At 38.9% G+C, this 12,425-nt stretch overlaps 1 protein-coding gene across 6 annotated transcripts in view; it reads left to right on the top strand.

The window, feature by feature from the left end:
* Nucleotides 1-12,425, top strand: part of Tasp1 (taspase 1) — a 161,100-nt gene that overhangs the window by 37,468 nt on the left and 111,207 nt on the right. For 4 of the 6 annotated variants that reach the window (XM_028755162.1, XM_028755199.1, XM_028755179.1 and 1 more), the window contains 2 exons: nt 6,645-6,764; nt 11,339-11,417. In XM_028755162.1, coding sequence (XP_028610995.1) covers nt 6,645-6,764; nt 11,339-11,417 — 199 coding nt within the window. The remainder of the gene's footprint in view (nt 1-6,644; nt 6,765-11,338; nt 11,418-12,425) is intronic. The other 2 variants (XM_028755184.1, XM_028755192.1) reach the window with 1 other exon arrangement.

Below are 12,425 nucleotides of genomic sequence, written 5' to 3' on the forward strand. Positions count from 1 at the left end.
CAATTTATGCTGCCAATTTAGTCTTGATCATGTGGCCATTCACAGGGATGTGGTTTCCTTATTAGGGGCCATACCCTTAAAGAAAACCAGCTTTCTCCCAGCAGCTATGGATTATGAGTAGCTCCTCAGTGAGGAGTGAGGACTTCATGGCCACCTTTCTTCTCTATGGGATTCCGCCTGGCCTGAGCTTGTTCAGGTCATGTGCATGCTATTCCAGTGGCTGTGTGTGCATGTGTGCAGCTGCCCTGTTGTGTTCAGAAAACACTATTTCCTGTAGCAACCATTGCCTCTGGCTCTTACAGTCTTTCCACCTGCTCGTAGCAAAGTGACCCCTGAGTCTTGGTCGGAAGATTGTTATATATGTCTCATTTAGTTCTGAACATTTCATAGTCTCTCATTTTCTGTATCTTGGCCAGTCATAGGTTTCTGTGTTGATCGTGTACTGCAAAAAGAAGTTTATAATGAGATTTACTAATCTATGGATATAAAGATAAGCAACTAGGAGTCAGTTAATTACTCTTTGTATTCATTTAGCAAAATAACAGTGATAGGTTCTCCTCTAGGGCCTATGACCCGTCTAACCCTGTAATCTCAGCTCTGATCATGGTACCAGGCATGGGTTTCAACTTGTGGAGCAGACCTTAAATTCAATCAGAAGGTGGCTAGTTATTCTCATGACATCCATGCCACTGTTGAACTTGTTGGCTTATCTTGTCAGGCCAGTTACTATTGTGAGTTGCAGCGTTCACAGCTGAGTAAGATTGCTGCTTACCTTTCTTCTCTGATAGTGTCACAAGCACGATGCTGTACTGTGAAAGCTAGTTGATAGTGATGCTTTTCCAGGTCAGTACCAGGCTGATTTCTCCATATTCTATGACTCAAATATGTAGTGTCTTTAGCAATAGAGTCTGAAGATTACCAGTAGCATTGGCAATAGCCTACAGTGTTTGGTGGTCTTCAGGACAGTTTCACAATAGTTTCAACAATTTTCTAACCTATTCCTGGTTGTAGGCTTTTTATTTGTTAGCCTGCAGTGTCTAGTAGAGAATCATTTTTGCCCCATCCATCCATTCATGTTTATTATTGCTTCAGTCACAATAACTGGGGAATAGAAACAATATAGATGTCTATCAGCTGATGGATGGAGAGTGAAAATGTCATACACTTACACAATGGGGCATATTATTCAGCTGTTAAGAAAAGTGAAAATATGGAAGTCCCAGGTATATAGATGGATATGAAAACGATTATCCTCAGTGAGGTAGCCCAAACCCAGAAAGACACATCTCACATGTTTTTCTCATCTGTGGGTGGTAGCTTTGAATCTTCAGTTATGTGTATCATGTCTGGAATTACCATGGAGGTCAGGAAGTTTAGTAAAGGGCCATGGGGGAGAAGGGTTTCGAGGACAGATAGAATGTAGTGGCATTAATGGTTACAGTGAGGATACTGGAACCTGAGGGTTAAATGGATGTCTTATGGAAGGGGAGGGGGGAGGAGGGAATCCATAGTGATAACTAGCACCATAAACCTTTCAAGAATATCACAAGAAAATCTATAACTAAGCTTCCTACAGTATATACATACATATATAAAACTTAAGATGGAGCTACCTTTTACTTTTTAAAATATATTATTTTTGATAATTTCATACATACAACATATTTTGATTATATTCTTCTGTCCTAGCCCCTAGTCCTGCATATAACTCTCTTTGGATCTGTCTCCTCAACCTTATGTCTCTGTGTCTGTTGTGTCTGCCTGCCTGTCTGTCTATCTGTCTGTCTGTCTGTCTATAACCCACTGAGTCCAGTTGGTGTTGCCTGTATGCATAGTGTGTAGGGCCATCCATCCATTGGACCATGATGGACCTCCTAGGGACTACATCTCCATAGAGAACTGGTTTCACCCTCTCTCCTAACAGCTGTCATCAGTCAATTAGTAGCTTCTTAACTAGTTCTTATTTTCCATTCTCATAACGTTGTACAGAGATTCTACCTTTTGGGAAACATTGTCCTTTGCACTTTGGAGAGTTTGTAATTCTCAGGATACTCTTGTGCAGCTTCCCTGTGGTATGAATTTATAATTACCATTATAATCCACATAATGTGAAATCTCCTGAAAAGCACACATAATCTATTTTCAGGTGAAAAATTTTGACATTTGTTGAATCATTTAGGAAATAAATAGGTTTTATATACTATAAGGCTTTGATTTGGATCCTAAATGTTTATATGAGTTTACATGATGCTGTAGGGAAATGTAATACATCCCAGTTAAAGGGAAGAAGGCATGACTTATTAGAGACCTTGTCTACAATTTATTTACAGTTTCAGCAGCAGAAGATGGTTTTCTTTTCTTCTCTCTTCCTCTCCTTTTATGTTTGGAATGAAACCTAATGCTTTGAGCATGCTGGTTACGTACTGTTCCACTGAGCTATACCTAGCCCAGAGGAAGGCTTCTGCAGAGAAAAGGGAAAAATCATTGAATGTGTCCACATTTTTCTTTGGTTTTTATCTAGTCTTCATGTGTGAAGGTAGATAATTAAGACTTTGCTCGCATGAACTTATACTTACAGAACTCTACAGTGGTCACTGTTAGAGGCATGTTTGCCGGAGACAAACATTGATCAGACTTAGGTTTTCTCTGGCCAGAGCCATCTTTCTGTTTTCCCCCAGAAACTCAAATAAGGTGCAGTTAATGGTGGTGAGGGCTCAGCAGGCGAGGGCATTTGTTGCTCTTTCAGAGGACTCAAGTTTGGTTCTCATGGTAGCTTATAACCATTTGTAACCCTAATTCCAAGGTATCTAGTGCTTCTGAACTCTGAGAACCAGGCACACATGGTACACATACATGCATGCAGGCAAAATGCTTATACATATAAGTAAATCTAATAAAATAAGAAAGCCCTATGATGACTTTGCTGAGTTGTCTTGTAGGGCACAGAGACTTTTCTTTCTGCAGGAGGAATCTTTCCTAGAGCTCTGATGCTGCTTTTAGGTCTAATAACCAATCATTGAGAGGGTTTAATGTATTCTAATTGTTGCCTTGATTGACTGTCACCTTGATATTTTCTGTTAGCATAATTCCATGGCATATCGACTTCCAGATACATTCATATACTTAAGATTTATTTTTTAATTAATTAATTACATCCTAAATGCTGTCTCTCCTCCCAGTCCACCTCACAAAGTTCTTCCTCTCATTCCTCCTCCTTTTCAACTCTGAGAGGGCAGCCACCCTCCCTCATGCATCTTCCCACCCTGGTGCATCATGTCCCTGCAGGATTAGGTGCATCCTCTCCCACTGAGGCCAGACAAGGCAGCCCTCTGCTATATATGTGTGTATGTTCTTTGGTTTGTGGCTCAGGCTCTTTGGTTCATGGGAGCTCCCAGGGGTCCAGATTAGCTGACACTATTGGTCTTCCTGTGGGGTTGCCATCTGCTTGAGGGCCTTCAATCTTCTCCCTCACTCTTCCATATGGGTCACTGGCCTTCATACAATGCTTAGCTGTTGGTATCTGCATCTGTCTCAATCAGCTGCTGGGTAGAGCCTCTCAGAGGGCAGCTTGATAGGCTCCTGTCTGTAAGAACAACATAGATAGCATCATTAATAGTGTGAGGGATTGGTGTCTGCCCATGGGATGGATCTCAAAATGGGCTGGTCACTACTCAGCCTTTCCTTCAGTCTCTGCTCGACCTTTATTCCTTACATTTCTATAAGACAGGTCCCGTTTTGTAGGTGGGTTGGTGTCTCCATCCCTCCACTGGGAGTCCTGTCTGGCTACTGAAGGTGGTCTCTTCAGATTCCAAATCCCTACTGTTGGGATATTTCAGCTAAAGTCACCTGCATTGACTCCTGGGGGCCTCCCTCATCCGAGGTCTCTGGGAGTTCCTAGAGAATTCCCCTCACCCTGTCAGCTGTATATTTCTCTTCATTCTTTTGGCCCTCTGGGACTCTTTCCTGTCTCTCCCCATGCCTGATCCTTCCCTGCATTCCCCTCCCTTCTGCCACCCAGGTCACTCCCTCTTTCTACCTCCCATGACTATGTTGTTCCCATTTCTAAGTGGAATTGAAACATCCCCACTTGGGCTTTTTAACTTCTTTGGCTTTAAGACTTATTCTTAGAGCTAGCTGGTTGATATTTAAGTAATTTTGTATAAGTGAAAGATAGTTTAATAGTAATGAGACAAGTGATGGATTAGTGGTGGATTTTAGATGTTTCAGAATTAGAAGCCTGGTAGAATTTTTTGGTGAAAATTTTTTTTTGAACCCCCAAAAGATTTATTACCTTTAAAGTAGTTCACAGATGTCAGTTCCATTATTCTTATAAAAACTATATAAAAGCTGTCTCCATCTTAAAGCACAGAAAAATAAAATCACTGTCAGAAAGTTGATTTTAATCTTTTCCATAATACTGATGTGCTTCCTAAAAAATTCATAGTATGTTTTTATTCTTTAAAAAAAAATTAACAACCAAAAACCTATAGTATACGTAGTTGTTTTCTAGTCACAGTTTTATCAGAAAAGTAACATAAATAGCCTGCTTCAGTCATGGACAATAGTTGCATGTGTATCTGTGGTCCATGTATTCTTAAGTATTTATGGGGTGTAAGAGTGTAATGGTAAGTCTGTATAGTAACAGTGATTGTGTGCTTTAACCCAAGATTTCATTCCCATACAAATGAGCTCTGTGAGATTATTATGCCAAAAATACCAATATTTGTCTTTAATTCAATTTATCTACACTTCATAAAAGTCCTTAAATATTACTTCATTATCTTAAAATTTGCCTTGTAGTATATGAAGTCTGTGGAATGGTTTTGAAGTATTTATGAAGTACTTCTGATTTTTGCAGGTGTTGTAGACTCTTAGGAATATGGTGGTTAATTTAGAACAGAATCCTCTTTTCTGTGTTTTTATTTTTAAAACCACATTACAGTAAATCCATCCACATAACCTAGCTATACTGACATTGGCTTTTCTATCTTTCTATAGTGTTTTGGTTAGGCAGAAAAGTTCTCTTAGTTTACAGTATCCCAGTTGAAATGCTAGGACAGTTACTGCAGATCAAACTGGGTATCATTCTATGTGTATCATGCCTCCCCTGTAAAAATCTATCCTGTAGAATACTTAGGCCAGATCAGCATTGCAGTTTATAAAACAAACAAAAACAAGCAATTTTCACATAAACAGATTCTCTTTGATTTGTTTGTGCATTAAAGCTTGAGAAGACAAAACTTGTAATTTGACCCTTTTGTAATTGAGGTTACTAAGATAAAAAATTGAAAGTGATTTACAATATTAAACATATTCACCTTAAAAGCTCCCTTTTTGGTTTGGGGCTGATGGTAGTCCCATGGAATGTTATCAGACCTTGTTTTTCAATTGTATTTTGATGAGTTTCTATACTTTGATTCTCAGTCTTACCAAGCAAAGAAGATAAATGCTGCAAGGAGCAATGCCATTCCTGTTACATCTTTCCTTAGTGGCAGCCACTGACATCACATGAAGCCAGCTCTGAAAAAGGAGAAAGACTTGCTCAGACACTAAGGTGTCACAAACTATAATTAATCACCGTCGGGCTTGTTATACACACAGGGAGTGCAGATACACCGAGAGCACAAGTAGATGCTGACTGAAGTGGTGACACAGGGCAACCTTTTTTGCCAAAGTCAATACTGTGTTTCTGCCAAAGTCAATACCTGTATATGTTTCTTTACCTCTTAGGATCCCTCAGTACACATAAGTTTTGCTCGGCACTCTGAGTATCTAGTCACAGTGGTGGGGTGGCTAGCTACCCTTGTGAACCTGGGGTTGTGCTTGGTTCTTTCATTCATGCCAGGGGGTTGGCATACAGTTTGAAACCCTTGCCCTAGCCCAAGAATACTACCATGATTGCTATTGACCCAACAACCTACACTAACTTTCCTTTTTAATGTATGGTAATGAATTTGTTTCCTGACTCTTTTCATTCTGTTCTTATTCAGTAGTTTGTCTTTGTAGCACAGATGTCCAGAAAACCCTTGTGGTAGGAGACATTTACTTATCATTTCTAACTTTTAAGTCCTTAAATATGTGGGACTGGGGAGAAGGCACAGAGACACAAAGATTCCTTCTAGTTTGTGACACACAGGTTTCTGTCACCAGTTGCTGAGCATTTTAATAAGCAGAAAAGAGACTGTGTCTCAGTTTCTCTTAAGCACAGGATTGTTGACAGTGTCTTGTACTCAAGGATGGTGAATACCATTCTCTTCTCCTCTGAATGGGTTCCTCACTCTTGGAAGTCTGCATACAATCGTGTTTATTGGCTCACTTAGATCACAGATCTTTTCACACACAAATTCTCAGTCATTTAATTATTGAGATCAAGAGAAAAATAACAAAATAGTAAAGAAATGAGGAGTTATAAATGTTGCACTTAAAGATTAGTTCAGATATTTTTGAGTTATAATTATACCAGGCCTACTAAGTACTGTGCCTTCTGTGTAGTCATGTCTGATGTCTCACACCAGGACTGGTGAACAGTAACCACTGTGTGGTCGTGTCTGATGTCTCACACCAGGACTGGTGAACAGTAACCACTGTGTGGTCGTGTCTAGGTGTCTCACACCAGGTCTGGTAAACACTCCTTTGTTCCATAGGAAAACGACTCGGGCACCTTGGACACAGTGGGTGCTGTAGTCGTCGATCATGAAGGGAATGTTGCTGCTGCTGTCTCCAGTGGAGGCTTGGCCTTGAAACATCCAGGGAGAGTTGGGCAGGTAAGGATTTGTGGGTTTCTTAAACTCCTTTTAAAAACAAAATCAGGTCATTTCTAAGCATGACTTTTAAACTGCTAGGGACATTTTTTCCTTAGGAAAAATAAAACTCCTTGTTCTTGAACATTTTCTTTATATAGATCAAGAACAAAATTCTTTTTCAATTTTATTTCTTTAAAGCATCATCTCATGGTGACAGGGCTCTTGCTGATTTTTATAACCAGTAATCCACACCCCCCACCCTCAGCATCCTGGGTGGCACTGGCCTGTGTTTGTAGTAGACATGCAGTAGATGTGTATTATTTTCCCTCTTTCTTAGTCAATACCACTCAGTAGGAGCAAGTGTTTCCTGCCCATTGCCCATTGCTTTGTAAGTGTGACCATGGTTTTACAGTAACACTTTTTATTTCCTTGAGTCAAGTCACAGTGACATTTTGGCATTCTATGTCTATCCTCTGACTTTAGCCATTTCACAGAGTAGTTAAGACTCCCAGTCATCCCTGTGTCTAGTACTGAAGAGGCTCTAATTGATGTGATGCTTGCTTAGTTTTAATTCACTTGCAGAACTCTTTTCAATGTGCCCTCCCCACCTTCAGTCTTCTGCACTGAAAATGAAACCTAATAGTAACTTTGTTATACTAAGGGTTGTGTATTATGACCTTATTTTGTACATTTCTTATGACTTTAGTAAATATTTGTGAATCAGGACACTCTCCTGTAGTCTTTTAAAGAGGTGGTGAGGAGTTTATTTAAAAGTCAGCATTTGTATCTTCTCTTACATTTGAAATGAAACTTATTAGTTATCTCTTTCTCACATTTGAAGAACAGTCAGTGTCACTGTGGCTTTGGTCATGGTTGTTAATGGTTGCTTAGAGCAGACTGATTTGTAGTAGCCATTTTTACAAAGCTCCCAGTGATATTCCCCAGTCATCCCTTGATGTGGATAGGTTTCTTATAGTCTTATACTAACTACTGGGGTGTGGATGGTAACCACAACTGATTTTCTGTTCCTTTTTGCCTACCACATAGACAATTTATGGGATGTGATTATTTCCCATATATATAGTACTTTTCACTCACTGTAAAAGCCTTTGTTCAGTCACATTTCCCCATATTATGGAACTGTATATTTGTCAAGTTTAGAGTAAGAAAATGAAGCTTTCTAAGTCAGGTTTGGATGTCTTAGTAGAGACGATAAGGAAGACTAACAGTTGTGTCCACTACTTTGTAATCTCCAACTTTCTCTGATTTTTGTTTGACTTATGTCCAGAAGTCTTAAAGCTAGTCTACCATCATGCAGGGAACTTCTGTTGAAATCTATACATTGATTGGCTTTACTTGGCTTGTTTAAAAACACACAATTGTGAAAGCTAAAAAGTCATAAAAATACGTGGAATAGGGGAGTCAAAAGTGCTTGCAGAGGAAAACACAGTTGCTTAATTGTATTAAATTGCTGGGTCAAAGAGGCGTTATGACCTGGAGATAGGAAGCATCAAATGAGAGAGAAAAAACCATGAAGCCCAAAAGCATGTCCTCTCAAAGGCTAAGTAAAAATGTGCAGAAACGAGACACATTCAATATATTGTAAGTGGTCAAATGCACTATATGTAAAAATTGCCATACCTGCTGTAGGTATTTAATAGAAAGCAGATTGTAAAATTTAATTTCAACTTGAATATACTTGCTTTAATTCCGAAGTTCTGGAATGCCACAGTTTATACCTTGCCATGCAAATCATATTTCCCTGTAATAATAACTATAGCTATAGCTGTCATTGGCTGCACACTTGAAGAACAGAGTACCCAGATAAAATGTCAACTTTTTGTGACATTCTATTATGTTTTATGTAATGTTCTTAGACCCCAATTGCTCCAGTCCTCTACCAAGTAGGAATGTCCATGAAGCAGCCATCTGTTTGTTTATGAGAACTCACTACTTATATAGGAACATGTTATCCTGTCAAGCCTTTCTAACTGGTACAAAGTTCTTCATTTAGTGGTGCAGATATCTATTTATTATAGCTTCCATCTATAGTCCCGATTCTACTCTCTGGAAATAGCTTAATTCCCTTCTAAAGCCCCAAACGTTTTACGATACCGATTGTTTCTCTTTTCATTTAAATACAAAAGCTTTCCCCTAACCATCTTCTTTGATTAGGAATCCAGAAACTATCAGAATGAAATCTCCCATATTCATGTGAACCACACTTGACATTTCCAGCTATCACTGCAGCAGCCTCTGGGTGTGTTAGTGCATACTTGCTCCCAGCATTGGGAGGCAGATACAGCAAGTTCAGCAGCTCAAGGTTCAAGTTCAGCCTCATACTGACTTTGAGGCCATGCTGGGTTACAGGAGATTCTGTGTTAAAGAAAAAAAATCCTAAAACAATAACTCTTCCCAAAGTAAAACCAGCAACCAATATGACACAGAGTAGGAAATCTATTCTTACTTTTGAAAACACTATGTTAAAAAACATGCTTTGTTTTCCTTCTGACACTTGTGGGTCAGTGTAACAACAGAAAGCCTTAGGAATTGATTCAATACATGGAGTTCATAATACAGCCATCAGGCACTTATGATAAGCCATTTAACCAGCCCTCTTGGGCCACAGCTGAGTCAACCAAAATACAAGAGAATGTAAGACCTCAGTGAAAGAAACTCCTGTCCTTCACTGACAATGTCCCATGTCCTGTCCTGCCCCGGTATTATTCTGATCCTCCAAAACCTTAGTTTTTTTTTTTTTTTTTTTTTTTTAAAAAAAAAAGGTAAAGGCACCTTTTAGAAAGCCAGAGAAGATGCTTTCCTAAGAAAGGGTGCACAATATTGCTCATCCTTTTCTTTCTTGTCCTTAAGAAAATTCCTTTTATAATATTTACTCTTAATATCATGGCCTAAAGCAATCTTCCTTCTTAACCATCTGAAATTATTTAGAATGGAACAGTAACAAATAGTGTAGTAATAATACAGACTTTGTGCCTCTATTATTCAACTCTTTGAGTAAAAGCAGCCATTTCAAACAAGCCTTTAAAATATGTTTAAACGCTTCCTATCTTTTTTGGTAGTAAGATTGTATTAAAGGTGTTATATAGTAAAAATATTTTATATAGGTGATAGATGATGCAGCTGTCTCAGCTTATTGTTTTCTCAGCTGTCTTATTGTTTTCCATAAAATGAGCATACTAATGTGGTAGCTGATATCAGAGACCTGTAATCCCTGCTTCCTGATTCCAGCTCGTCAACCTAACCAGCTTGCCCTTGGGCTGATGTTTCTGACTGTCTAGTACTGGGATTACAGGCGGCTGCCATACCTGCCTGACTTTTTATGTAGGCTTTGGGATTCAAATTGTCGTCCTTATGCTTGCAGGGCAAGTGCTTAATCCACGGAGCCATCTCTTCAGCCCTATTAGGTTTTGAATGACATGCAATATCTATATATATTTATGAGGCGTAATATGGTTTGACTCAAGTATATATTGATTTATTTTATATTGCTAGCTACTAGGGAGAAAGAGTGAAGGGGGCAGAGAGAGATTCGTCAAAGATGCAGTTAGGTAGAAGAATAAGTTCTGGTGTACTTGGCATGGGAGAATGAGTATATGGTTAACAGAAATGAATTATTGCATATTTAGAAAGAGATGATGTGTCCTTAAAAGTTTTAAAACTATTATTTGCATAGTTTTTATGCAACTTTGGGGAGAAAAAATTACAGGCTGCAGCGGTGGGGTCTGGGGAGGCTTCCACACTGTGTCGGGTCCCACATGTAGGCAGGAGGTCTATGGTTCCAGAGGCCGGGAGCTTTGGCAGTGGCAGGCCCCAATGACACGAGGAAGTCCTAGGTTCCAAAAGGTTTATTGTCATGGCGGATGGTGGATGGATTTGGATGTACGCTCCCCCAAACTCAGGGCAGTCCCGAGTTATATAGGGAAGGAGAAAGGGGGCGGATCGGGGGAGTATGGGGGGAAGGCATGCTTAATTTGCTCTGCCCTCTGGCCTTCATTAGTGTGTAAATACCTAGAGCCTGAGGCCTCTAGTCACGCCCTCTACCTGGCACTTTGGCAGGGGCTGTAATGGCCGGCCTACGTGACTGAGTCTTAAGGAGACTAGACTGCTTTTCAGGACCCTGGGTTCTTGGGGCGCCCCGAACTCCTGTGCAGAGTCTCGGGGTTCTAGGCAACTGTCCAGCCATGACCCAGAATACCCTTACGCAGTCCCACACAACTTCTGCTGTTACAAACTATTTTTTACTTTGTTTTCTGTGTGTGTGTGTGTGTGTATGTGTGTATACATGCTCGTGTACATGTGTGTGCACAAGAAGACAACTCCTGTGTGGTTCTTCAGTCTTCTCCTTGTTTTCAGTCCACCTTGTTTTCTTGAGCTGGGGGCTCTCATACTTTTATTTTTAATTAGCATATAGTGTAGTAGGTTTCACTATGGCACTTTATATTTTGTTGTCTATTTTGTGTATCGTTAGTAAACTTTGTTTTATTAGGTAGATATGACTTTTATCTTGTATTGAAAACTGGTAATTAATATAATAGTTAAGAAGTATTATATGTATCTATTTTCTGTTTTCCTAGGCTGCTATTTATGGATGTGGCTGCTGGGCTGAAAATACTGGAGCTCAGAACCCCTACTCCACAGCTGTGAGTACCTCAGGTATTTGCAGCTTTCATGGCCATTTTTCATGAGTACAACTCTGTTAATCATTTAATAATTAAAATCATTATTTGGGGGAAGCATTTATGAGTGCATTGATTCATGAAAAACATCATTGGGAGGTTTTAAAAATTGTTTAGTTTCTTATTATAAATGCTTTACAAACTTTATCAGTACAGCTCTAATGTTAGCTACAATTGATTATATTTTTATTATCTAATGAACCATATCTTCTGAAGAATAGCAGATAGATCATAATTCAAGGCAGTGTACTGTATAGACCATGACATGTTTCAAGGCACAGGCCAAGAAGATTCTGTACTTTTCCACCACCTGGCCCCTCTTACCACCTCCCCTTGTAAAACATGCTATAAAAAAGCATTTCATGTTCAAAAAAAATTAAAAAAAAAAAGAAAAAAAATAAACTATAAAAAAAAAGATATTAACTATTGGCACTCTTTTAATATTTGTTGCTTCTTACCATTTTAACTGGACTGACCTTGTTATTTCAGACTTGTGTCTTCTGACCTGCTGTTTGTGGCTTTCATCTAACCTACTTCCTTCCATTGTATCAGAAAAAAATTATCTTTGTAAGTTACTAGGCTGTTAGGCAAAGCTGATACAGAAATTAATAATGAATCAAGAGCATCCCAATATAATCACAAAAAATTATTTTTGTCTTTTATTTTGAATGGAAATCCAAAATATAATAATGCATTAATTTTTAGTTTAATCTGTGGCACATAAATCTTTCTGTACAGTATCAAAAATTAGCTAATATATGTAGTAGTCCTGTCTTTAGAAAATTATGTGAACATGCTGCAGTCTGGAACACTGCTCTAGTTTTACTTTCCCACAGTACTCTCAATGTCATGTATTATGTTAGCTTTGGTTTTAGCTAATGCCTTCTTCACTGAGTTAGTTCATTGTTTTGGTGTCATCTTCATTTCTGGATATTTAGAACTGTCTCGAGAGTCTGCCTAACTGTGTCACTTTGTGGAAGAGATT

Source organism: Grammomys surdaster, unplaced genomic scaffold (assembly GCF_004785775.1).
Source record: "Grammomys surdaster isolate TR1022 unplaced genomic scaffold, NIH_TR_1.0 129, whole genome shotgun sequence".
NCBI classification, from domain to species: domain Eukaryota; kingdom Metazoa; phylum Chordata; class Mammalia; order Rodentia; family Muridae; genus Grammomys; species Grammomys surdaster.